Source organism: Suncus etruscus, chromosome 18, assembly GCF_024139225.1.
Source record: "Suncus etruscus isolate mSunEtr1 chromosome 18, mSunEtr1.pri.cur, whole genome shotgun sequence".
Classification (NCBI taxonomy): Eukaryota; Metazoa; Chordata; class Mammalia; order Eulipotyphla; family Soricidae; genus Suncus; species Suncus etruscus.
The window spans coordinates 58,077,571-58,102,999 of NC_064865.1; the positions used below are offsets into that span (position 1 = coordinate 58,077,571).

Sequence of the window (25,429 nt, forward strand, 5' to 3'; positions counted from 1 at the left end):
CACATCTTACTTCTGGCTCTGCACTCAGTGATAACCCTGGTGGACCTGTGGAACATATAGGCTGTAAGGAATCAAACCCAAGTCATCTGAATGCAAGGAAAATGCTCTTTCTATGATACTATCAATTTAGCCCCTAATTGTAATTTTTTTCACAGAAAACAATGTTAAAATAATTTGAATACTCAGAGTTCAAATAAAATCAGTTTTTATTTATTTATTTATTTATTTATTTTGGGTGGAGCTAAATCTGGTTGTGCTCAGGCCTTGTTCCTTACACTGCACTCAGGGATCACTCCAGGCAGCCTCAAAGGACCCTATGGGGTGCCTGGGATTGAATCCTGCATGACTGTGTGCAAGGTAATCACCCTCCCTGCTGTACTATTGCTCTGGTCTCAAAGTACTATTTTTAGATTTAATTTAGTGTGAATACATTTCCCTATGCATTTATCTAAGTTTGGCATTTAATAAATGAAGTTCATCAATTTATTTATTTATTAAGTAGTGCTTGGGGCTTAATTGGGAGTAAAATATGCAGTGCTACCTTACTTTTCAAATAATAATTACCTTATTTAAACAATATGGTTACAAAAATGTTTATATTGAGTTTCAGTCATTGAATGTATACTACCATTCACCAGTGTAACGTTCCTACCACCAATGTCCCCCATTTTCCTCCTTTCCGACTCCTTGCATGCTTTCATGACAGGCATTCTATTTTCCTCTCACTATCATTGGCATGGTAGTTGTTAGTGCAGTTATTTCTCTAACTACACTCAACCAATCTTTGTAGAAAGCTTGATTTAATGGACTGTCCTTCTGACCTGCATCTCTATTGTCTCTGGGTATTATTAACATACTGTCTTTTATTTTTATTAAATACCACAGATGAGTGAGACTATCCTATGACTATTTCTCTTCCTCTGACTCATTTCACTCAGCATAATAATTTCCATGTCCATCCATAAATAGGCTCATTTTATGACTTCATTTTTCCATTGTGTCAATGTACTACAGTTTCTTCAGCCACTCATCTGTTGTTAGCCATCTGGGTTATTTCCAGATTCTAGCTATTGTAAATAGTGCTGCAGTGAACACAGAAGTGCAGAGGGCAATTTTGTATTATGTTTTTGTATTACTAGGGTATATTTCTAGGAATGGTAACCTAGTGTCAGCTGTAGTACCACACAATGGTCTTGGGTGCTGTACTATGTATTCCTTTTTGATAAAATAGAAGTGCTAAAATCTAGAATCTTCCTTAACATCCATAACATAGGTTTCTTCCAAACAAAGAAATTGAAACCTGATTATAATTATAATAATAAATATATTATTAAAACATAATTTTAATTGGTTGGTCCCTTCACACATGAATTCCATGGCACATTTTAGTTCAGTTAGAAAAATATAGAATTAAGAAGAGGGAGTACAACAGGGTATTTTTTTTATCCATTGTAACTTTTTGCTTTACTGTTTCATTATTATTGTTGTTATTATTATTATTATTATTATTATTATTATTATTATTATTATTATTATTATTATTATGCTTTTTGGGCCACACCTGGTGACACCCAGAGCTTACTCCTGGCTATGTGCTCAAAAATCGCTCCTGGTTGGGAACCATATAGGACACCAGGGGATCAACCCACTGTCCTTCCTAGGTGAGCGCATGTAAGGCAGGCTCCCTACTGCTTGTGCCACCTCTCTGGCCCCTACTGTTTTCATTTAATTTTATTAACTAAAGAACAAAATCTAGTATGAAGGTGAATACTGCACTCTATCAGAAAGACTACTCAATCTAGTCATATTTTTTAAAAATAAAACTTCCTATCCTCTATGTTATCATCCCTGTTTTTTGTTCAATAAATCCTATAGTGGATTAGGCAGGGAAACAAATGAAGAGATAAACAGGAGATGAAAGACTACTTGCGTTTCATCTTCAGAATAATTCCAAGAAGAAATTATTCCAAGAAGGAACACTGTGTGTTCCATCTTCCCAAGTCATCAATGGTCGTTTAAAGAGACCTCATGTTTTTTTTCTTTTTCTTTTTTAATATAATTTTTATTTTGATCATAGTGGCTTACATATTGTTGACAATAATATTTTAGGTATATATTTACATAAAATCAGGGGGATTCCCATCACCAATTTGTCCTCCCTACACCTCCGTTTTCGTCCTACCTCCCATATCCTCTTCCCTCACCCTGGGGCTGCTAGAATATGTGGTCTCCTCTGTGCCTGCCTACTACCTAGTAGTCTTGCACCTGTTTGGTCTTGGTGCCTCCCTTATTTCCCCCTCTAACTGGGAGGCAGGACTAGCTAGTTCAAGTTACGTGGTTTTGTTTGAAGAAGAGAAAAGTAATAAACTGGGGTAAAAGTCTAATATGCCGAAAATGGGCAGAATCCTTCTAGAGGCTCTCATCATCGGTTTGAGAGACGAAGGAGAAAAAGAAGGTGAAACACTCCATCAGTACAAAAGAAAGTGTCAAATATCCAGTGAGGACTCCAACAATAACGATAAGCACCACAAAGAAAAAAAAAAGCCATGAGACCTCATGTTTTAAGGAGAAATTTATGGCCCTTGTGTTCAAGTATTTTATTCTGTCTTTCAGACAAGAAGATCTGGGCACCGAGGAGGACTATGGCGAATTTTTCTATGGGTGGGTTTGTGCTCATGGGATTTTCTGTGAAACCTGAGTTAGAACTCGCTTATGCTTCTCTATTCTTCATCTTGTACTTGTTGGCACTAACTGGCAATAGCCTCATTATAGCCACCACTTCCGTGGATGACAATCTCAACTCCCCCATGTACTTCTTCCTGAAGCATCTCTCCTTCTTGGATCTCTGCTATATTTCTGTGACTGTCCCAAGGTTCATTTTAAGCACATTCATGGGGAGCAGAAACATTTCTTTCTGGGAATGCATCATGCAGTGCTTTGTTTTCATGGTGTGTGCCATGGCTGAGACTTCCATGCTCACAGTGATGTCCTATGATCGCTATGTGGCCATCTGCCTTCCATTGCACTATGACATCATCATGGATGTCAGAACCTGTGTCCATGGAGTCATTGGAGTCTGGGTCAGTGGAGTGATAGCTGGAGTCATGCACACAGCAGCCACATTCTCCATCCAGTTCTGTGGCCCTCGAGTTATCCATCAGTTCTTCTGTGACATTCCCCAGATCCTGAAACTCTCCTGTTCTAATGACTATATTAGTGAGGTTGGTGTATCTGTCTTCCTATCTGTGGTCGCATTACTTTGTACTATCTTTATTGGATTCTCCTATACCCACATATTTTCCTCTGTGCTGAGGATGCCATCTGCAGAAGGCAGAGCCAAGGCCTTTTCTACTTGCCTTCCCCACCTTGCTGTGGTCATATTATTTCTTTCTACAGCTGCCTTTGAGTATTTTAAGCAAAATTATGACTCTCCAACTGCTTTAGACATGTTTCTCACTATTATGTATGCAGTAGTTCCCCCAGTACTCAATCCAGTGATCTATAGTCTCAGAAATAAAGCCATTAAGACAGCCCTAAGAAAGGTTTTTAAGAAGAAGAAAAGCATAGTTCTTTTGTTGGGGCAATTTGATTAATTATTAAATGAAGAACAATAAAAATATGTTGTGTGATTATAACATGGCCATCAAGAAAGTAACTCTTGATTTAAAATTCAGTGGAAAAAGTTATTATATGGTGTTTTCATATTTATGTGGTAATAACTACCTGGACATGTCTTATCCCACTAAACCAAGAATGACTTTTCACTGTGATGTTCAGGAATTTAACTGAATATTGCTTCTCTATTAATTTTGGTCATGATGGAAATCATTGTATATACAGGTGCCTTTGTCATTTTTCTAAGTTGTCTTGAAGTTTGGAGTATTAGAAGATTTCTAAGACTTGAGAGTCGCCTGAGTCTTAGTATTATTGCCTAGTTATAGTTTCAGGAATGTTCTCTGAAACTCCATTTCAATGCAAAAATTTTCAAATTATCCTATAAAAAGTCTCTTCACACCATTTACTTTTCTTCATAATGTACTGAATTTATGTTTTAGATTTGAAAATGTATCATTGAGGTCACTTAATGTGTCTTTTAATTAATTTATTTTTTGATAAAAGGAATGCTTAACAGTAATCTGTGAGGATCTCAGAAAAACACATTTATAAATTGTTTGGAAAATAAGTGAATTGAATAATATGCTTTCAAATTAATAAAAAGAAGTTAGTTAATAATAATGGGGGACCAGAGTGATAACACAGCAACACTTTTGCCTTGCATGCAGATGACTCGGATTTGAACCTTGACATACTATATGGTCCCCCCCACCTGCCAGGATTCCTGAGTGCAGTGCCAGGAATAACCCCTGAAAGCTGTAGGATGTGACCCCCAATTTCCCCTTTAAAAGAGAAAAATAATGGAATAACAAGATTCAGAAATTATATTAATATAATTTATATTATTATTTTATTATTATTATAATATAATATAATATAATATCATTTGCCTCTAATTGGTCTCAAGGCAACTATTTATCTTTTTTTTATTATAGAACAGACACAATTTTAATTATTTCAGGCATTTTTCAGACTCAAAAATTTACAAAATAGAACAATATTTGATTTAAATATTCAAACAAATTCATAGACGTAACATCTAAATATAATGCAAATAATAAAAGGTACAACTTTAATATTTTTAGTAAAATAGTCATAATTTTGATTTATATTCTTTTTTTTTTTTTTTTTTTTTTTTTTTGGTTTTTGGGCCACACCCGGTGACGCTCAGGGGTTACTCCTGGCTATGCGCTCAGAAGTCGCTCCTGGCTTGGGGGACCATATGGGACGCCGGGGGATCGAACCGCGGTCCGTCTCCTAGGCTAGCGCAGGTAAGGCAGGCACTTTACCTCGAGCGCCACCGCCCGGCCCCTTATATTCTATATAATATTCTTCACAGGTTTAAAACAGAAGAAGAAAAATAATTTTCTTCACAGGTTTTTTGCTTGTTTATTTTCTGTATTTTTTTTTTTGGCCACACCCGATAAGTTTAGGAGTTACTCCTGGCTATGCACTCGAAATTGTTCCTGGCTTGGGGGATCTTATGGGATGCCTGGAATCAAACTAAGGTTTGTCCTGGGTCAGCCATGTGCAAGGCAAATGCCCTACTGCTGCGCTATTGCTCTGGCCCTGTTTTTTATTTGAAGCAGAGGGTTCACATCCGACAGCACTCAAGGTTATTTCTGGCTCTGCGCTCAGAAACTGCTCCTGGTAGGCTCAGGGGACCTTATGGGATGCTGGAATTCGAACCACCATCTGTCCTAGGCTAGCTGTGTACAAGGCAAATGCCCTAGCACCATGCTATTTCTCAGGTTTAAGACAAAATATAACTCATGTTATTTAGAAACATCAATTGAATCAGTATCTTTGGTTGAGTAATTTTGTTTAGCCAGAAAATTATAGGGACACCTTGTCAGAAATCAGATGAAAGTAAGAGAAGGAATTACTAGTGTTGTAATCTAGTCTGTTTATACTTACATCAAATATTCACTTTCTCTCTATTAATCACCGAATAATAATAGTGCTTTGTTATGATAGTGTAAAATACAAGTATTAACAGCTCACCTCATGAAGCTCACTACAAACAGGGATGAGTTTAGTTAGAGAAATAACTACGTTTTGAACTATCCTAATAAAGAGAATGTACGAGGGAAATAGAAAGCCTGTCTAGAGTACAGGCGGGGGTTGGGTGGGGAGGAGGGGGATTTGGGACATTGGTGATGGGAATGTTGCACTGATGATGGGTGGTGTTCTTTACATGACTGAAACTCAAACACAACCATGTATGTAATATAGTTGTTTAAATAAAAAATACAAGTATTTTAATTTTTATAATTTATATTTTCTAGAATTTCTTAGTTACTTGAAGTTTTTTTGACACCATTTTTAGAAACACCATTTTTCATATTTTTAAAACATGCCTGCAGAGATTTTGGTGTAATTACTTTAGTATAGTTATCAACTAGAGGAGATTATGTCTTTACAAATACCATGAATCTTAATTCAATGATAGGATATTACCCTAAATAGAAAAATCTTTACAATTTTTCCCAATAAGCTATATATATTTTTCAGTATAATGCTTTATATAATTCTTTATTATATTTATTTCTGTGTTTGATGTTATTCTAAACACCTTAGTAAAAACTAGAGGTCTTCTTGTATGTACTGGGAATAAAATTGATTTTTGTCCTGTTTACCTTATGTTAAATGCTTTTATTGAATTTTCTTCAAGTTGTAATAGAAATTTAAAGGATCTTCTCAATTTATATGTACATATAATTGTATATGAAAGTAAAGAATTTTATTATTTTTATTTCCAGATTTAAATCCTCTGCTGTTCCTTTTTTATGCTATCCAGGAATGGTGGGCCAATATTTTAAAAAGATTATTTTTATTGGAAATTAAGTCAAATAATTTCTTATTGCAACATTATTTATTGTTATTTACTGTACAGTCAAAATAATAACTAACCTAAACAAGGGTTCAATGTTTCAGGAATAATACTAGTTGCATTTAGAAAGATATTTTATTCTGTTTATATCCCCTGCTTATAATCAGAGCCTCAGGCTCCAAAATGAAAATCTGGTGAGAGGCAGGTCTGGAAGCAAACGTTGATGTGGGAAATAATCCACATAAAGAAAAGGTACAAGAAAGGGATCAGTAAATCCAGTACTTAAGCAAGGAATTCAACCACACAAGATTTCCCCTCCTAAGAAGAAATGCAGTTTAGTGGAGGAAAACCAAAGAATGAATGCCTATCTTCTTCTGACCCCTGCTTTTATTGAGAAGAACCAGTCTACACCCTAGAGTGGAAGAAAAATACCAAATAGGGAATAAACTAATAATATCATCACCAGGAGCCTGAGTGGTAGCCGAAACGGTAGGGCATTTGGCTTGCACACGCTAACCTAGGACAGACTGTGGTTCGATCCCCCAGCATCCCATATGATCCTCCAAGCCAGGACTGATTTCTGAGTGCATAGCCTGGAGTAACCCCTGAGCACCACGGGGTATAGCCCACCCCCCCAATCTTATCACCAGATCACATCCTACAGTGGAATATAAATATTGATTAGGGCAGGACCAGTAATCCAACACCCTGCCACCTCTGGGGTCCCAGAGTTCAGTTAGCTTTTGTTCAGATTCATGGTAATTCCTATAAAAAATAACCAAGACATTGGCATTTATTTTTTGAGGCAGAACAAATGCTTTTAAAATAAAGTAAGAAAATCTAATAAATAATCAAAACAATCCTTGAAAAACAGATAAAAGGCTTTCTTTTCCAAACTTTAAATTATACTATAAAGCTATAGTAATCAAGGTATTGTGGTACTTGAAAAAAGACAAATTCTAAACCCAATGAGATAGAAATAAAAGTGAAGGTCATAAGAAATTATTCTTTCAAATTTTTTGCCACTAAATTGGTGAAGTTAAGAGAAGATGAACTATTTTAGAATCAATCAACCTTTTAAGCTGAATTAGAAGTAAACATAACCTGAAAATAAGTGACAGATAATGAAAAATACTGAATCAAAATCACTCCTGCCAAAAACACAAATCCAGGCCTACCAAAACCTCAGAGCTGGGTCATTACCCAGAATGGGTATCAGCAACTGATGAGGAAGGTTGATAGGAGCAAAAAATTTCAAGAAGTGGATGAAGTCTGTAAATTCCACAACAAATGCCAGTTTTGTGGTGCTCAGGAAATAGTCAAGCATGGGAAGCCATTCACAGATGGAGCGTATATAAAAGGAGCATTTGTTAAGGTACCAGAGAACTTATACAAGGACTTCAAGAATGTTATTGATCAGAAAATTAAAGACATGCCTCTTTCTGTGAGGACTGTCAAGACAGAATACTAAAATTGGCAGAAAACTTTAACAAACAGCAAATTCAAGATATCAATTCAACTGTGGCATAATCCATCACCTGTGATGAGTCCAAAGATAAAGGTGATATTGAACAAATAGCTCTATTTTGCTGATATGTGAACTCTTTGGGGCCACAAGAAGAACTGATTGAGTTGAAAACCACTAAAAGACCAAACAAGGGGTGAGGATATTTGTACGGCTGTCTTGGACTATGTAAGTGCTAAAAAATAAACACTACTGTAGGGAGATGAGGCCTAACAGTCTCTAGCAGTCTCTCAAGATGCGTCTGAAACAAGGATGCAGCCTACCTTTACTAAGGTCAACTTAAAAGGTAATGTTTCACATCAATAAGTGAGGCATTGTGACAAACCAAAGGGATCACTGATGCCAGAAACTTTGGGAGAAAGCATATTTCCTTGACAGGGCATATTTTAGATACATCCCATGGGTTGAGAGAAAGCAATTTTTGTTATCTATGTTACCAGGTGTAGGGGGAGTTATGTTAGGGGGACCATTGCTAATTATGTAGCTAGCTGACTTGGCGAGTCTTGGGGAAAAACTTATGCTGTTAACTGTGTAACCAAAGACCTTGAGAAGTTGCTCAGATGAAGGACTTACTCTTTAATCTCTTTATTTGCTTTCCTGCCATGTATAATATATAATGGTCTACCCCCTTTGTAATAAATGGAAGTTCGCTGGTTCTAACTGGTTTCTCATTTTCTTTCTCTGTGTCTTGTGTGTTCTTTGTCTTTATGTTTTAAACCCACACTCCTTTGAGAAAGTAACCCACTCTAAATAGTATCCCCACAGGCCAGAATGCTACAATCAACCACCTGGTCTTAATTGCTACCGATGGGTCACCAAGCATGAGAAAAGCACAGAAGGGCCTTGATGTTTTACTTCAGAAAGCTCTGGGTAGAACCTTGCTATCATTTCATTGCATCCTATACCAAGAGGCATTGTGTGCTCAAACGTTTCCCCAGAATGCACAAAGTTCTGGATGTAGTTATTCAGATAATGGTAAAGGATTTAAACCACCGCCAGTTCCGTTTGCTATTGGATGAGGTTGACAGCATATATTCTGACCTCCTGCTCCACAACAAGGTCCAGTGGCTGTCCAGAGACGAGGTGCTAAAATGACTTGTCGCATGTTTAGAAGAAGTAAAAACTTTCCTGGTCAGCAAAGAGTTACCTTTGCTTTACTGAAACAACCAGAGTGACTGGAAAACTTACATTTTATGGTAGATATGACAGCACATCTAAACACACTAAATACAATCTTTCAAGAAAGGCACAGCCCTCCATATTCTGGAGGAGGTTTTGGCATTTGAGCACAAACTGATTTACAAAAAGATTTACAGAGAGGTACTCTGTCTCACTTTTCCTCTTGGAGAGGAGTTCAAACAGAGTCATGATACATAATCACCACAATGCAAAATTGGGTTTGGGAAACAAATGCTGTGAGTTCAGAGAGGAAAAAATCACATTATCCTTCCCTGTCTACTTCCCTGGCGATTGATCCATCCGTATTTGAATCATGACTGCATTTGCTGGTGGGTAAGTCAACTTGATCTTGAGATGGAACTGGTCGATATAGCTGACAAAAGATATATGAGTGTCCAAGTTCAAATGCTTGACGCTACTCTTGAGGATGCATTGCCCTTCTGGCTCAAAACCATAAATGGAGTGATATTGAAAACCTTGCATAACAGGACAAAAATATTCAAGACATGGACGAATGCCATTCTCAATACTTATATAAACATGGAAAATATGCATTTGGAGTCTTGTTGATCTTCAGCTTGACATATGGATGTGAGCAGGTCTTTTCTAACATGAAGTGTACTAAAAACAAACAACATTAACGCCTCACAGCTGACAGCTTACAAGTTGTCGTGAAAATGTCTTATAGCCCTGATGTGCAGATAGTGTTGCCACCGAGGTTCAGGAGCAAAAATCTCATTAAACAAGTAAATGTTTTAAGTAGCTATTAATTTGCACAAATATATATTACATTGTTAAGTGAAAAGGTTCTTTTTTTTCTTTTATTCTTCTTCAGATCAACAGATAACCACACAATCCTGTATTATAGCATTGAGATAAAAAACAATGTATGAAGTGCCTATATTTGTTTTAAATGTCCTCAATGGTTTTGTGGCTCTCAGGTGTTTTTTTCCTTCAGAAAACAAGTCAAGTGACTCTTTTATGTCTAAAAGGTTGCAACCCACTGACCCAGAGCACTTTGAGTAGTCTAGTAATTTCTAGAAGGATTTTAATTTTATACAAATTGCAGAAAGACTTCGCAAAAAAAGAAACTTGAACATTCACTGGTGAAAAATAGAAAGTCTTGCTTAAAGTCATTTGTTACAGTGGTTAGGAAAAAAAATTAACTAATTAGAAATGGAAAAGATTTTAGCCTACTCTTACTGCCCCGTAATTTTGAGGTTAAATTAGCTATATCACTATGTTATTTACATAAAAACATTATAGTCCTAAAATATTTTAGAAATAATAAATCAAATCAGTAAAGAAGCAAAGTACAAGGTAATTATGCAAAATTATGTTGAATTTTGGATCCAAAGAGAGGGGTCCTCAAACTTTTTAAACAGGGGGCCAGTTCACTGTCCTTCAGACTGTCTAGAGGGCCAGATTCATAGTAAAACAAAAAATTATGAACAAATTTCTATGCACACTGCATATATCTTATTTAGAAGTGAAAGAAACAAAATGGGAATACAAATACAATATGTGGCCCGCAGGCCGTAGTGTGAGGATCATTGGGAGGGTAAGACTCGTGCTCTTGTGCGCAGCTAACAACCTATTTTCTGCTACCACCTATGGTTGTCCCCAAAAATAGAAAAGGAGTACAGAGACAGGATTTAATCCTGAGCACAAGCTGGTGTGAATTAAAAACTTGTTTTAAAATTTTGAATTGTGGGGCTGAAGCAGTGGCAAAAAATGGTAGGATGTTCTACTTGCAGGCATTAACTAGGACGAAACCACGGTTCGATCCTTCAGCGTCCCATGTAGACCCCTAAGCCAGGAGCAATTTTTGAGCCAGGAGTAACCCCTGAACTCATCGTGTGTGGCCCCAAAACCAATAATAATAATAATAACAAAATAAAAATTTGAATTGTATATGCAGAAAGCAAAGTACAACTGAAAGAAAACAGTTAAAATTGCCTCAAAAATTCAAATACTTGTGAATTCAATCAACAAAGGAGGTGAAAATACATACTGAACTACAAATCATAGAAATGAATACAAAAGTATTCCATTCCTTGTTTATGATTGAAAGAATGAACCTTGGACCAAACTAAAGGACATAATGAATTCCTATCCCTCAGTGGCATTCTTTAAGGATACAGGATAAATGTTAGAAAATGAGTATAAACCACAAGTTTGTCAGTAACCAAATCAATAACAAGAACAAATTATATAAGCAATTGAATTAATTATAGTTCAGTCAGTCTTTGTAATTTTATTTTAAAACTCAAATTATAAGGACCCGAGGTGTAGTTCAATGCACAAAAATTGCATGCATAAAGACATGGGTTACATCACCATCACACAAAAAAATAAATATTAAAACATAAATTACAATGTTTTCAAAGATTTGGTTTAATGAAAAAAATCTAAAACTAAAGTCTTGGAAACTAGATTTCATCATTAGATCAAGCCAGATGTATATTCTCCATGAGAAAATATAGTTAGTTCAGACCCAAGGATATTTCTAAGCAATATCAATTCCTTGAGGACCCAGGAACTCTGCTCCTACCAAAGGGACTTTAGACCCTGCTCTCTAATGGTCTTTTGAAATAGACCTAATTCTCCTTTCACAGTTTACAGACTTTGTAAAAGTGACTGAATAACCGATCAGACCTTCAATAATGTGGAAACCACTGCCTCTCAATTTGTCTTCAGGTTGAGCAAGGAAGTACCAAAGATGCTCTGGTGAGTTCTGAGATCCAATAAAGGAAGATTGCGCCAATTAGTGAAAGTCCTTAATAGTCACTGATTATGTAAAATCTTAAATAAAATGTATAATTTCAAATAGCTTTCCTTGAAATAAAGAAAACTAGAGGAGAAACTGACAAATCTCTTCCATTCCAGAAACATTTTGTACGATTAAATCTCACTTCTCTAGAAGTACCTTTTTTTATACAACTAAGATGAAAGAATAGTGTGAATATGTGAATACAATGGCCAACTTTTATTTTTATTATGCAGATTATTTGTGTCCCTGTTGTTTAAAGTTATAAAATTATTATAAAATGTTGTGAACTATCTTCTATATTGCAGATTATAAGTTGTTTTTAGTAAGTAACATACTTTTAAAACGGAAAATCAGACCAAGTTCATTTATCTGTGTATGTAAGTATATGTATGTATATATGTATGTGTGTGTGGTATGTCATTAAATGTAGGTCCTTTTGAATGCAGGCATACTGAATTACATCCTTGGTACTTCGATTCAATATTTTTTGACAAATCACAAATGACTGGGCCTTTGTAAACTTATTCTCCAATGTGTAAAATATATATGATCTAGTCCTTTGATCCATCTACAGTCTGGATCAAATATTTTCATGTGACCAAATACTCACACTTTACTATGTATAATTGAAGGAAAAGAACAAAAACCACAGGAATTAGGACAAGGATTAAAACATTTGCCTTGCACATTGCCAAGTCTAGTTAAAAATCCTAACTAACATAGGGGCCGGAGAGATAGCATGGAGGTAGGACATTTGCTTTGCATACAGAAGGATGGTGGTTCAAATCCCAACATCTCATCTGGTCCCCCTAGCCTGCCAAGAACAATTTCTGAGCGTAAAGCCAGGAGTAACCCCTGAGCGCTGCCAGGTGTGACCCAAAAAACAAACATACACACAAAAAAAATCTTAACATAGTATATAGATTACCTAGGAGTGATTTCTGAGTGGAGAGCCAGGATTAACCCTGATCATCAACAGGTATAGGCCTCAAAAAAGTAAACCTAGAAATATATTACAGGCTTTAGGGTTGGCTTGTGCACAGCTTGCCGGCTCTCTTCTCTCTTTTTCTTTTTCTCTCTTATTTCTCCTCTCATTCTTTCTCTTTCCTCTTCTTTCTCCTTTTTTTCTCCTCTATCTCTTTCCTCTCTTCACTTTCTATATTTCTTTCTCTCTCCTCTTTTCTCTCTTCTATTTCTCTCCTATATCTTTCTCTTTCCTATCCTCTTTCTCTTCTCTTTATCCTTCCTCTCCTATATTTTTTCTCTTTTCTCTCTTTCCCTTTCTCTCCTCTCTCTTTCTTCTCCTCTTTTCTCCTCTTTCCTATCTCTCCCCTCTCTCCTCTCCTTTCTTTCTCTTTCCTATCTCTCCTTTCTTTCCTCTCTCCTCTTTCTCTCCAATCTCTTTCTCTCTCCTCTCTCTCCTCTTGTTCTTCTCTACCATCTTTCTATCTCTCTGTCAACTCTCATTCTTTCTCTTTCTCTCCTTTCTTTTTCCTATCTCTCCTCTTTTTCTCTCTTCTCTTTTTCTTTCCTCTTCCTTTCTCTCCTCTCCTCTTTTTCTCTCTTCTCTTTCTCTTTCCTCTTCCTTTCTCTCCTCTCCTCTTTTCTCTTCCTCTTCTTTCTTTTTTTCCCCTCTCTCCCCTCTCTCCTCTCCTCTTTCTCCTCTCTTCTCTCTTTCTCTTTCCTCTCTCCTTCTTTCTCTTTCCTCTCTCCTATTTCTCCTCTCTTTCACTCCCTCCCCCCAAAAAAATAAAAAAGAAATATATTACAATAAAAATAGGGGAGAATGTGACACTTCACACAGTCATACAAGCTTCCTGATTTCTTTCCAAAGGCAGAAACTGACAGAAAAAAAAATTGGAAAAAAATCCATGAACAAGGCTTATTTCGAGAATTACAGGGGAAAATATATTCAGCAGATATAGCTGGTAAAAACACCACAAATGGATCATAGAAAACACTTATTTTATGTTTTAAAGACACTAATAAAAATAGAGATGAGAAATTTTCATAACACCTTATTGTTTTTTAGAGTGAGCAAGTTAGATGAAAAGACATAGAGCCAATGGCAAATTCTGGAGTTACATTTGAAGTACTAACTACTTTGTGATTTTATTTAGGTCAACTAAGCATTTAAAATAGTCAAATGGGGCCGGAGAGATAGCATGGAAGTAAGGCGTTTGCCTTTCATGCAGAAGGACGGTGGTTAGAATCCCGGCATCCCATATGGTCCTTTTTGCCTGCCAGGAGCGATTTGAGTCTAGAGCCAGGAGTGACTCCTGAGCACTGCTGGGTGTGATCCAAAAAACAAACAAACAAAAAATAGCCAAAGCAAAGCAAAAATTCTTGAAATCATGTCTATAAACAATAAAGATACAATGGAACTTCATTTTTTCCCCTGCATTCTTGGTATCACAGAAGATGTGCATAAAAAATGAAATAGAGGTCATCTCAATATTTGATGAGATAGATTGTGAACTAAGTTTCGTTTGAACCACATCTGGCAATGTCCCTAGCTCTGCACTTAGGAATCAATTCTGATTATGTTCAGGGGATGGGATGCCAGGAATCTAACCTAGGTCATCCATGTGCCAGGCAAGAACCCTCCCTGCTGTGCTATCATTCCAGCCCCATGTAGTAAATTTATTTATATATATATTGATTAATAGCTAAACTTATATAATTATATATTTCATTATATTTTCGAGGAACAATAATACATAAAGTAAAAATCAAATTTTGGATATTATTCTACTATATGACCATGGTCTTATCCAAAGCTATAACTTAAGGGCGACATAAAATAAAGTTTTGGGTTTTACACAGATTTTGAGCCAATTCTTGAATTTATAAAAATAAAACTTTCTGGGGGATGAAAAATTGTGTTTCAGTTGGTGAGTTTCAGTTTCAAGAGAGTGAGAGTTGCCTAAGTGAACTGTGTCTTTGTCAGCATCTAGAAGCATACATTTTCATCACCTAACACTTTTCTTTTGAGTCTAAATATAAAATTAGTTAAACTGAATCACCGTTCTAAGGCTGAATCATATACACATATGATTGTTTATATAGACCATACAAGTAGACAATCACAGAATTAAGGTGAACCAGTTTTCTTTTTCCTTTTATAAAGTCTTTATTTAAGCACCATGATTACAAGCACGATTGTAGTTAGGTTTCAGTCATAAACAGAACAGAACATTCCCCTTCACGAATGCAATATTCCCACCACCAATGCCTCCCTTCCCAACCCTTATAAAATGCTATAGAACTGTATGGTTGTAGCTTGTCTATATCACTTCTTTATCTATCTAAGCTTCACCACACCTCACTCCAAACACCACCATCATCACACAATCAAAAGGACCTTTTATTCTCACCTCCAACACTCTACCACTTTCTCTTATAGTGTTTTCCATGTCTAAGAATTAGTTTTGTGGTTTTTATTTATTTTTTATTTTGCTTGTGTTTGCAGATGACTTCTAGCAGTGCTCATGACAGGTTCCTAGCTCTTTGTTCAGTTATCACTCCTAGAGGTCCTTGGGGCACCAAATACAGCTCCAGAGATCAAATCAGAGTCTGCCATGAGCAAGACAAATCATAATAAAATTATTAAACATATTTAAAAACCGGGAAATTAAAAAAATACCTCTGTATTCAAATCTATGTTTTCAAATGTATCACAATTATATAGTTAAATTTTCATGATATTTCAGGTGAAGTGTGCAGCGTCTGATCATTTTCTATTGGGAATTTAGTAATTTAACACATCCTTGATATTAAATATGATGTCAACACAGAAATTTCTATTTAATACCATAAGTGTCACAGCATTCTGCGTAAAAAATTTTGTAGTGTATAAATTATTAAGCGTATTTTATTTATATATGGATTTTATTATAGTCATTTTGCCTACTGTGTCATTTAATTCAAATATATATGTATATAAGTTTGTTACACACAATAAAGATGATCAAATTAACACTACCCTTATCTCCCTCTTACCTGGTAACCACTCAGGTCACACAGATTTTGTGGGCTGTTTTGCTGTTTTTTCCTAAGGTTATAATTTCCTTCTGTCTTGCAGCTAATGTCAATCAGATGAAGGACTATGGCTAATTTCACTATAAGTGATTTTATTCTCATGGGGTTTTCTGCCAAGCCTGAGATAGAAATCTTATATGCATCCTTGTTCTTAATCCTTTACTTATTGGCTTTAACTGGTAACATCCTCATCATCACCACCACTTCAGTGGATGAGAGTCTCAACTCCCCCATGTACTTCTTCCTGAAGCATCTCTCTTTCTTGGATCTCTGCAATATTTCTGTTACCATACCAAGATTCATTTATAACTCTTTCATGCAGAGTGGAATTATTTCCTTCTGGGAATGCATAGTACAGTGCTTTGCTTTAGTTATGTGTGTTTCGGCGGAACTGGCCATGCTCACAGTGATGTCCTATGACCGCTACGTGGCCATCTGCCTTCCACTGCACTATGACATCATTATGAATGTCAGAACCTGTCTCCGTGGAGTCATTGGCGTCTGGGTCAGTGGGACCATCTCTGGAGTCATGCACACAGCAGCTACTTTCTCCATCCGCTTCTGTGGCCCCCCGATCATCCATCAGTTCTTCTGTGATGTGCTCCAGATCCTGAAACTCTCCTGTTCTAATGAGTATATTGGTGATGCTGCTATCACTATCTTCCTATCTTTGGTCGCATTTTCCTGCTTCATTTTTATTGCGTTCTCTTACATGCACATATTTTCCTCTGTATTGAGGATGTCGTCTCTGGAGGGCAGAGCCAAAGCCTTTTCCACTTGCCTCCCCCATCTTGCTGTTGTCATTTTATTCATTACTACAGCTGCCTTTGAATTTTTGAAACCTCGTTCAAAATCATCGACGGCTTTGGACATTTTGTTTACTATTCTTTATACAATTGTCCCCCCAACATTAAATCCAATGATCTATAGCCTGAGAAATAAAACCATTCAGATGGCTCTAGGAAAGGTATATCAAAGAATAAAAACATTTCTTACTCGCTCAGGTAGCTATCAATTCTCATTTGGTAGACAAGTTCAATAGTCACTGTTTAATCGTTAATTCGATAATTAAATTAAAGCATTGTATGTTATGGGTACATTTTATGTCATAGAGTTAGTTTCATTGTATATTACCTGAGTCATAAAAATATTCAGATAGAACCATATGCACATCAGTCTTTAAGTATAATAGATTAAATCTTATCTCACAAAACCAAGTGTAAACTTCATATAACCATTCTTCTAGTGATGACTTCAATTGCATTTCTTTTCCTTATTCTTTTCTATGTGAATGACAGAAACCAATAAATAAGTGTTTATTTGTCATTTTCAAAGTAATACTGGCTTTAGGAGATTAGATGACAGTTGAGATATGATGAAATAGCAGAGCTCTCGATATTATTGGCTATTTGGACCTAGCAATATTGTATCAACATCCCTGAAGATACTTGAATATACAGCCTGAAACTCTCCAACTCCAATGATTATATTTGCAAGGCTGGTGTCCCTGTCTTCTTTTGTTTGCTGATATTTCTTTGTTTCTTCTGTACTGGATTCTCCTACATGCACATATTTTCATTGATTCTCAGTATCTGATCTACTGAGGGATGAGACAAGGCAATTTCAACTTGTCATTTTATTCATTTTTACTGGGACTTTTGAGTTTTAAAGCCTTATTCTGACACTCGAACAACTTTGGACATTTTCCTTAATATTCAATGTACAGTTTCCCTAACATTCAATCCAGTGATCCAAAACTTAAAAAATAAGTCTATGGAAACCTCTCTAAGACAGTTTTTTTTTGAGGTACATCTATTTTTTTTACTGGTAGTCACATTAATAATATTCAACTAAACTATCTTCATGCATGATATTAAATCAAAATAATAATGATTATTTTTCTTAAATCACACAGATGTGTGAGACTATCCTGTGTCTATCTCTCTCCCTCTGACCTGTTTCACTCAGCATAATAGTTTCCATGTCCATCCATGTATAGGAAAATTTCATGACTTCACTTTTCATAATAGCTGCATAGTATTCCATTGTGTATATGTACCACAGGTTCTTTAGCTTCTCACCTGTTGATGGGCATCTGGGTTGTTTCCAGATTCTTGCTTTTGTAACCAGCACTGCAATGAATATAGTAATGCAGAGGACATTTTTGTCTTGTGTTTTTTGTGTTCCTAGGGTATATCCCTAGGAGTGGTATTGCTGGATTATATGGAAGCTCAATTTTCAGCTTTTTGAAGAAACTATATTATTTTCCAGAAAGCCTGGATTAGATGGCATATCCACCAGCAGTGAATGAGAGTTCTTTTCTCCCCACATCCCTGTCAGCAATGATTGTTCTTATTCTTTGTGATGTGTGCCAGTCTCTGTGGCATGAGTTGGTATGTCACTATTTTGATTTGCATCTCCCTAATGATTAGTTATGTGAAGCATTTTTCATGTGCCCTTTGACCATTTGCATTTCTTCTTTGAGGAAGTGTCTGTTTATTTCTTCTCCCCATGGAGGGAACAGCCCACAATATGAAGCTTACCACAAAGAGTGGTAAGCACAGATAGAGAAATAACTTCACTAACAAACTATCCATAATAATGGTTAGTGAGTGAGAGAAATATAATGCCTGTTTCAAAGACAGACAGGGCTTGGGGGAGGAAGGAGATGTGTGGTATTGTTGGCAGGAAGGTTGCACTGGTGAGGGGGGATGCACTTTTTATGACTGAAACCCCAATTACAAACATGTTTGTAATCATGGTGCTTAAATAAAGTTATTATTATTATTATTATTACTTATTATTATTATTATTATTATTATTTTGGTTTTTGGGCCACACCCGGTAACGCTCAGGGGTTTACTCCTGGCTAGTGCTCAGAAGTTGCTTCTGGCTTGGGGGACCATATGGGACACCGGGGGATCGAACCGCGGTCTGTCCAAGGCTAGCGCAGGCAAGGCAGGCACCTTACCTTCAGCGCCACCGCCCAGCCCCCAAATAAAGATATTATTATAAAAATAATACTGATTATATGGAAAATGTTTATGAGAAAGCTACTGTATATACATGTACATGTTATCTGAATAATAAAAAAGTTTTCAAAAGTTTCCTACATACCTACATAAGTTTTACTTTTTGTTTTGTTTTGTTTTGTTTTGGGAGTCACTGGCAGTACTCAGGGCTTTATCCTTGCTCTGTGTTCAAGGTTGACATTCTGAAAAGCTAACCAGAATAAAATCACATGCAGTGTAACTAATTTATCCCTGAACTATCTCTTCCTTAGTCTCTTAACATTACTCTTTAAAGGCAGTAAATTAAAATTTTACCTCTTGAAGCAAGCTGTGGTACTAAATAAAATTTTATTTGAACTCTCATTTACTGCTAGAGGGAATGATTTCTAGTTCAGCCTTTATGGAAAACAATATGGACATGCCTCAAAAAACTGAAAATGAGCTTCCATATGATCCAGCTATACCACTTCTAGGGATATACTTTAGGAACACAAAAGTACAATGTGAAAAGGCTTTCTACACTCCTATATTCATTGCAATATTTACAATAGCCAGAATCTGGAAAGAGATAGACACATAATTGTCTTATTCATCAACGGGTTGTAAGGAATATAAAAGACATCATTGTAATAATGCCCAGAGACAATAGATATGAGGGCTGGAAGGACTGGTCATTTGTATGAAGCTTGCCACAAAGAGTGGTGAGTTCAGTTAGAAAAATAAGTACAGTGAAACTATCATGACAAGTTAGCAAATGAGAGAAATAGAATGCCTGCCTTGAATACAGCAGAGGGAGGAATGAATTGGGAGCATTGGTGGTGGGAATGTTGCACTTGTGAAGGGGGTTGTTCTTTCTTTCGTAACTAAGACCCAACTACAAAAAGGTTTATAGTCATGGTGCCTAAATAAATATATTAATTTAAAAAAAGAAATTTCCTTAATTTGTAAGAAGTTATCATTCATCTCCCTAATGGTTTCTTAAAGAATAATATAAAACACTGACTGTGAGGTTGCTTTCACATTTTTCGTATTGTCCAAACTTTTGGACTTTACATGATATTTCTGGGTTTATTATAAAGTATCGATTCAATGGACATTTGTCATTTTCACTGTTTGATATTAATGACTGCTCATTTATTAATTTCTTAACTAGTTATAGAACTTTATAAATTATTTTTATTTTCTATATTCACATCATCTTCTTTTTTTAAATTTTTGTAATTTTATTTAAACACCTTGATTACATACATGATTGTGTTTGGGTTTCAGTCATGTAAAGAACACCACCCATCACCAGTGCAACATTCCCATCACCAATGTCCCAAGTCTCCCTCCTCCCCACCCAACCCCCGCCTGTACTCTAAATAGGCTCTCCATTTCCCTCATATATTCTCATTATTAGGACAGTTCAAAATGTAGTTATTTCTCTAACTAAACTCATCACTCTTTGTGGTGAGCTTCCTGAGGTGAGCTGGAAATTCCAGCTCTTTTCTCTTTTGTGTCTGGAAATTATTATTGCAAGAATGTCTTTCATTTTTCTTAAAACCCATAGATGAGTGAGACCATTCTGCGTTTTTCTCTCTCTCTCTGACTTATTTCATTCAGCACAATAGATTCCGTGTACATTCATGTATAGGAAAATTTCATGACTTCATCTCTCCTGACAGCTGCATACTATTCCATTGTGTATATGTACCACAGTTTCTTTAGCATTCGTCTGTTGAAGGGCATCTTGGTTGTTTCCAGAGTCTTGCTATGGTAAATAGTGCTGCAATGAATACAGGTGTAAGGAAGGGGTTTTTGTATTGTATTTTTGTGTTCCTAGGGTATATTCCTAGGAGTGGTATAGCTGGATCGTATGGGAGCTCGATTTCCAGTTTTTGGAGGAATCTCCATATCGCTTTCCATAAAGGTTGAACTAGACGGCATTCCCACCAGCAGTGGATAAGAGTTCCTTTCTCTCCACATGCCCGCCAACACTGTTTATTCTCATTCTTTGTGCACATCATCTTCTTAAGTAAAAGATCTTATTTTTAGATTACATGATTTTTACTGCTTTGTTAAATTTCATGTTGTCCAGAAATTCTAAAACTCTGTTCAAGTAAAATATACTTTTAAAATTTATTTTAGGGGCCACACTTTGTACTGCTCATGTATTACTTCCGGTTATATACTTAGGGATCACTCCTAGTAGGACTCTGTAATGTACAAGGGTTTAATGACAAGTTTCTTGCATTTTACATTCTAACATCACAACTTCCAACAGAGTCCACTTCTTCCATCATTTCCCCAATCTTCACACCCCTAACCCCACTGCTAGGTGGAAAGCTTCCTACTCAAGACAAGTTCTCAGTTTCTGTTATCCTTGGGTATTCGTTATTCTTTTATGGTAAAGCATCTTAAACTGAGAACTTGTCCAAAGTCTTTTCTAATTGCAATATTTGAATCACAATTAATTGATGTAAAAATAATGATGGTACATTTAAAAATAATTGTAAAAAAACCACTGTTAGCAGAATGTACTGAAATTGTTGGTGGGAATGCCCTCTGGTTCAGCCTTTGTGAATAATAGTTTGGAGCCTTCTAAAATGAATTCTGAAGAGAACTTCCATGCTACAATTCTAATTCTTAGTAACTATCAAAAGAGTACAAAAACAGTGCCTTGAAAAACATATAAGCACATATATATTCATTGTAGCATCTACTATCATAGCTAGCATATGGGAAAATCCTAAATGTTTAGCAGATAAATGCATAATGAAACCATGGCATATATGCCTTTGCAATACTGTGCAGTGAAAAATACTGTGCAATGAAAAAAAATCCTATAGCTTGCTGCGATATGGTTAAAATTGGGATATATTAAATGAAGTAATCAAAGACAATCACTTTATCATCTCACTTATATCTTAGATCATACACATGCAAGAAATTGTGGCCGTGTGTGTGTGTGTGTGTGTGTGTGTGTGTGTGTTGACAGAGCTTGAAAAAGCATTTGTGGTATGCCTGAGTACAAACACAGTTTGGCCAATTGCAAGGCAAGCAACTTGATTTTATTCTTGTGATTTTTTTAGCCACATACAACTGGGCCCAGAGTTTAATCTTAGCATTGTGCTCAAGGAACTCACCTACTGAGGTTTGGGGAACCACATGGAATTCCAGGATTGAACATGGGTTAGCTGCACGAAGACAAGTGCCTTATACACATTACTATTTTTTCAGCTCTGATCCTTTTGTTAATGACTATTCCTCCTGTTCTAGTCTAAGTAAAATTTTATTGTTATATAACTGCCTAAGATATCAATTTCTTTATTGGTAACAATGATTAGAATTTGCACCCTTTCTATTAAGGGAATAAAACATACTAGACATTGTAATAAGATTAAATTATAAATAAAATTTCTATTTTAAAATTATTTAAATTGGTTATTGGTTAAATTTAAATCTTTGTTGGATACTATGAATTTAAATACAAATCATGAACTTTTCTAATTATTTGATCCAATAAATGAAAGATCATTTATACACCTAATAACTAGGTATAATTATCAAATCAATGCAACAAAAATTACTCTATAGGAAAACTCAGTGTAGTAATTTGCAAGCTTTGACACCAGTGTATTTGCAAACAATCTCAAATACCCAAAACACCCAATAAGTTTGTTTTTGCCAAACGGAGATAATAGCCTAATCTCAAGTGGCCAAAGAATGATTGAAATAGTTATTTTTCTCTCCACCTACCACCATTTTATGTTAAATAAATAAATAAATGGCAATATTTAGGTCCTCCTCTAAGTATCCACTGCTGACAAAACAACTTATTATATTGAAACATGAAAGACCTTAATGTTGTTGGGTAAGTTTCTCATGGTTCCAGAAAGATAGCATGCTGAGTAATGGAAGGTCTGTAAATTGCAAGTTTTGGAGTGGATACAATAAAACCAGTCATTTTTACCAATTTGCATTACTTGAATAAAACATAATTTTCTTCTCATAGTCATCATGGAAATGGTTTACTATTCCTTACTATTATTATTGATTGACTTTTATAAGATTGATTTATGAACGATTTGAAAGGCTTTCTATATCAGACATTATAGATAAATTGCTCATAAATTTTTGATTAGGTGGCTAGACCTGATGATGATCTGGTTAATCCTGATTCTGTTCTCAGGAAGTACTCGCAGTTTTGCTCTGAGGCTCCTATGCAGTGTCAAAGCCAGGTGTGCAAAGTGTCTTACCCCTGTAGTATCTTTCTGGTACTTAGGTAAAAGAATCTTTAAACATACAATTGCAAGCGCATAATTATGTTTATAATTTTATAGTCTATACCTATGCATATTTTAATTTTTAATTTATATTTCACTCTTTTGTGGATTAAGCACAGGACCTTATGCATCAGACATATAGTGCATCACTAAGTATTACCATTACCAATGGAGCAAATATTTATTTATTTATTCATTGAGGTTTTTTTGTTTGTTTGCTTGTTTTTGGTTCACACTGGTGACACTTAAGAGTTTACTCCTGGCTATGAGTTCAGAAATCGCTCCTACTTTGTGGGACCATGTGGGACCATATGGAACACCTGTGGATCGAACCAGGTTCATCCTGGGTCAGCCGCGTGCAAGACAAATGCCCGATCACTTTGCTATATTGCTCAGGCCCAGTGGAGCAAATATTTCTATGGAAGCCAATAACTAGTTTTCCATATTAACAATACAAGGACTAAAATATTTCAAGAGTCTTTTGAGAGGTCAATCTTCCATTTCAGCTAGTGACCATAAGTTTTAGATTTCTTGCATTTATTTTGTTTGTTTGTTTTGGGGCCACAGCCTGCGATGCTTAGGGCTTATTCATGTCTCTACACTCAGAAATCACTCTTGGTAGACTCATGGAACTACATGGGATGCCAAGGATCAAGCCCAGGTCAGCTGAATGCAAAGCAAATGTCCAACCCACTGTGCTATTATTTTGGCTCCAGTCTGCAGAGAATCTCAATACACCCAGCAAATGCAATGCTATAGGAGGGTAAAGATCTGTCCTTGACATGCCAGGTACCCTGAATTCCACTGGAAATGAACCCTGAGCACAGAGCTTAGTATTCATGAATTAGTGCCAAGTGGTACCAACTTCAAGCAATATTCTGAGAGCAAATTTAATAGAACTCTAATGCACATGTGAAGGATTCATATTTAGAGAATTATAAAGTATATACAATGAATGATTCAATGTAGCTTGGTTCATAACTATAAAACTTCAGGATTTATTTTGAATTGTAGGATTTATTTATAGAATTGTGAGATTTATTTGGGTTTACAATATTATACAATTGTAGGATTATGCCTTCACTATATAACATCTATTTGTATATAAGCCTTACTACACCTCACCCGAAATACCTCAACTATGAAAGGACCTTTAACTCTCACCTCCAACACTTCCCACCATTTCCCTCAGGTAATAACAGAGTTATTGGTATTTTAAGAATCAGTGTTGTGTTTTAATTTATTTTTTAATTTTGCTTTTGTTTGGGGCTTTTCCTGGCTGTTCTCAGGTCTGGTCCCTGGCTCATTGATCAGTTCTCACTCCTGGTAATGCTCGGGGCATCTAATAAAGTGCCTGGAATCAAATCAGAATCTTCATGAGCAAGACAAATGATATAACCTCTGTGCTGATTCTCTGGCCCAGTTTTATTCCTTATGCCCACTAGTTGGGCTTGAATATTCTTATTATTTCTGAAAGCAAAACCATCTATAATTTTCTTTACTTTGAGAAAAGCATTCAGTGAGAAGCAAAAGAATTGGGAATATTTTTCACTCAGATGACAAGATAATAAAGGTGTGGTGTAAACTAGTGGGACTGTAGTTGCATAAAAATAAAATGAAAATGAAATCACTCAGAAACATTGATAATGGTATTCAGTGCTGAAAATAATTTTATGATAGAGTTTCAAAATTATATAATCTCATTAGAAACAGTGATTTTTATTTCTATTTTATTTATTTTTATTTTGGGGGGGTCACTCCTGGCAGTGCTCAGGAATTACTCCTGGATCTATGCTCAGAAATCGCCCCTGGCAGACACAGGGGACCATATGAGATGCCCAGATTCGAACCACCATCATTCTGCATAAAAGGCAAATGCCTTACCTTCATGCTATCTCTCCGGCCCTTTCATTTTTATTTTAAATGTGCACTTTTTCCTTTTTAACTTGAAGTGACAACACTAAAATTTGTAACCTCTACAATTAACATTTACTTCTTTCACAAAATATCAAATTGCTCAACAGTTATCACTATACAAACTTCACATATAAATTTAGAAAATGATATTGATGATGATTTCTAGCCAAAGTTTCTAAAGACAAGTGCATAGACTGATAAGGTACAAACATTGTTCACTTAAAATGTTTCACTTTATTCTTCAGATACAACTCTTGAATAATGAAG

At 35.8% G+C, this 25,429-nt stretch overlaps 2 protein-coding genes across 2 annotated transcripts; both read left to right on the forward strand.

Annotated features, from left to right (window-relative positions):
• Positions 1 to 2,657: 2,657 nt before the first annotated feature.
• LOC125995910 (olfactory receptor 14J1-like) lies at positions 2,658 to 3,593 on the forward strand. The gene has a single exon (XM_049764863.1). The coding sequence runs from the start codon at positions 2,658 to 2,660 to the stop codon at positions 3,591 to 3,593; it is 936 nt and encodes a 311-aa protein (XP_049620820.1).
• A 12,440-nt stretch (positions 3,594 to 16,033) lies between these two features.
• LOC125995911 (olfactory receptor 14J1-like) lies at positions 16,034 to 25,420 on the forward strand. Its single transcript, XM_049764864.1, has 3 exons — positions 16,034 to 16,933; positions 23,105 to 23,244; positions 25,408 to 25,420. Exons 1-3 carry the CDS (start codon positions 16,034 to 16,036, stop codon positions 25,418 to 25,420), a joined length of 1,053 nt encoding a protein of 350 aa, XP_049620821.1.
• The last annotated feature ends 9 nt before the right edge of the window (positions 25,421 to 25,429 follow it).

Bases quoted from the DNA above. Each gene is read 5' to 3' on its own strand.
- LOC125995910 (XM_049764863.1), top strand. From the start codon at position 2,658: ATGGGTGGGTTTGTGCTCATGGGATTTTCTGTGAAACCTGAGTTAGAA.
- LOC125995911 (XM_049764864.1), top strand. From the start codon at position 16,034: ATGGCTAATTTCACTATAAGTGATTTTATTCTCATGGGGTTTTCTGCC. The intron at 16,934-23,104 runs GTATATCAAAGA...ATTTTTGATTAG, and splicing joins TTCAGATGGCTCTAGGAAAG to GTGGCTAGACCTGATGATGA.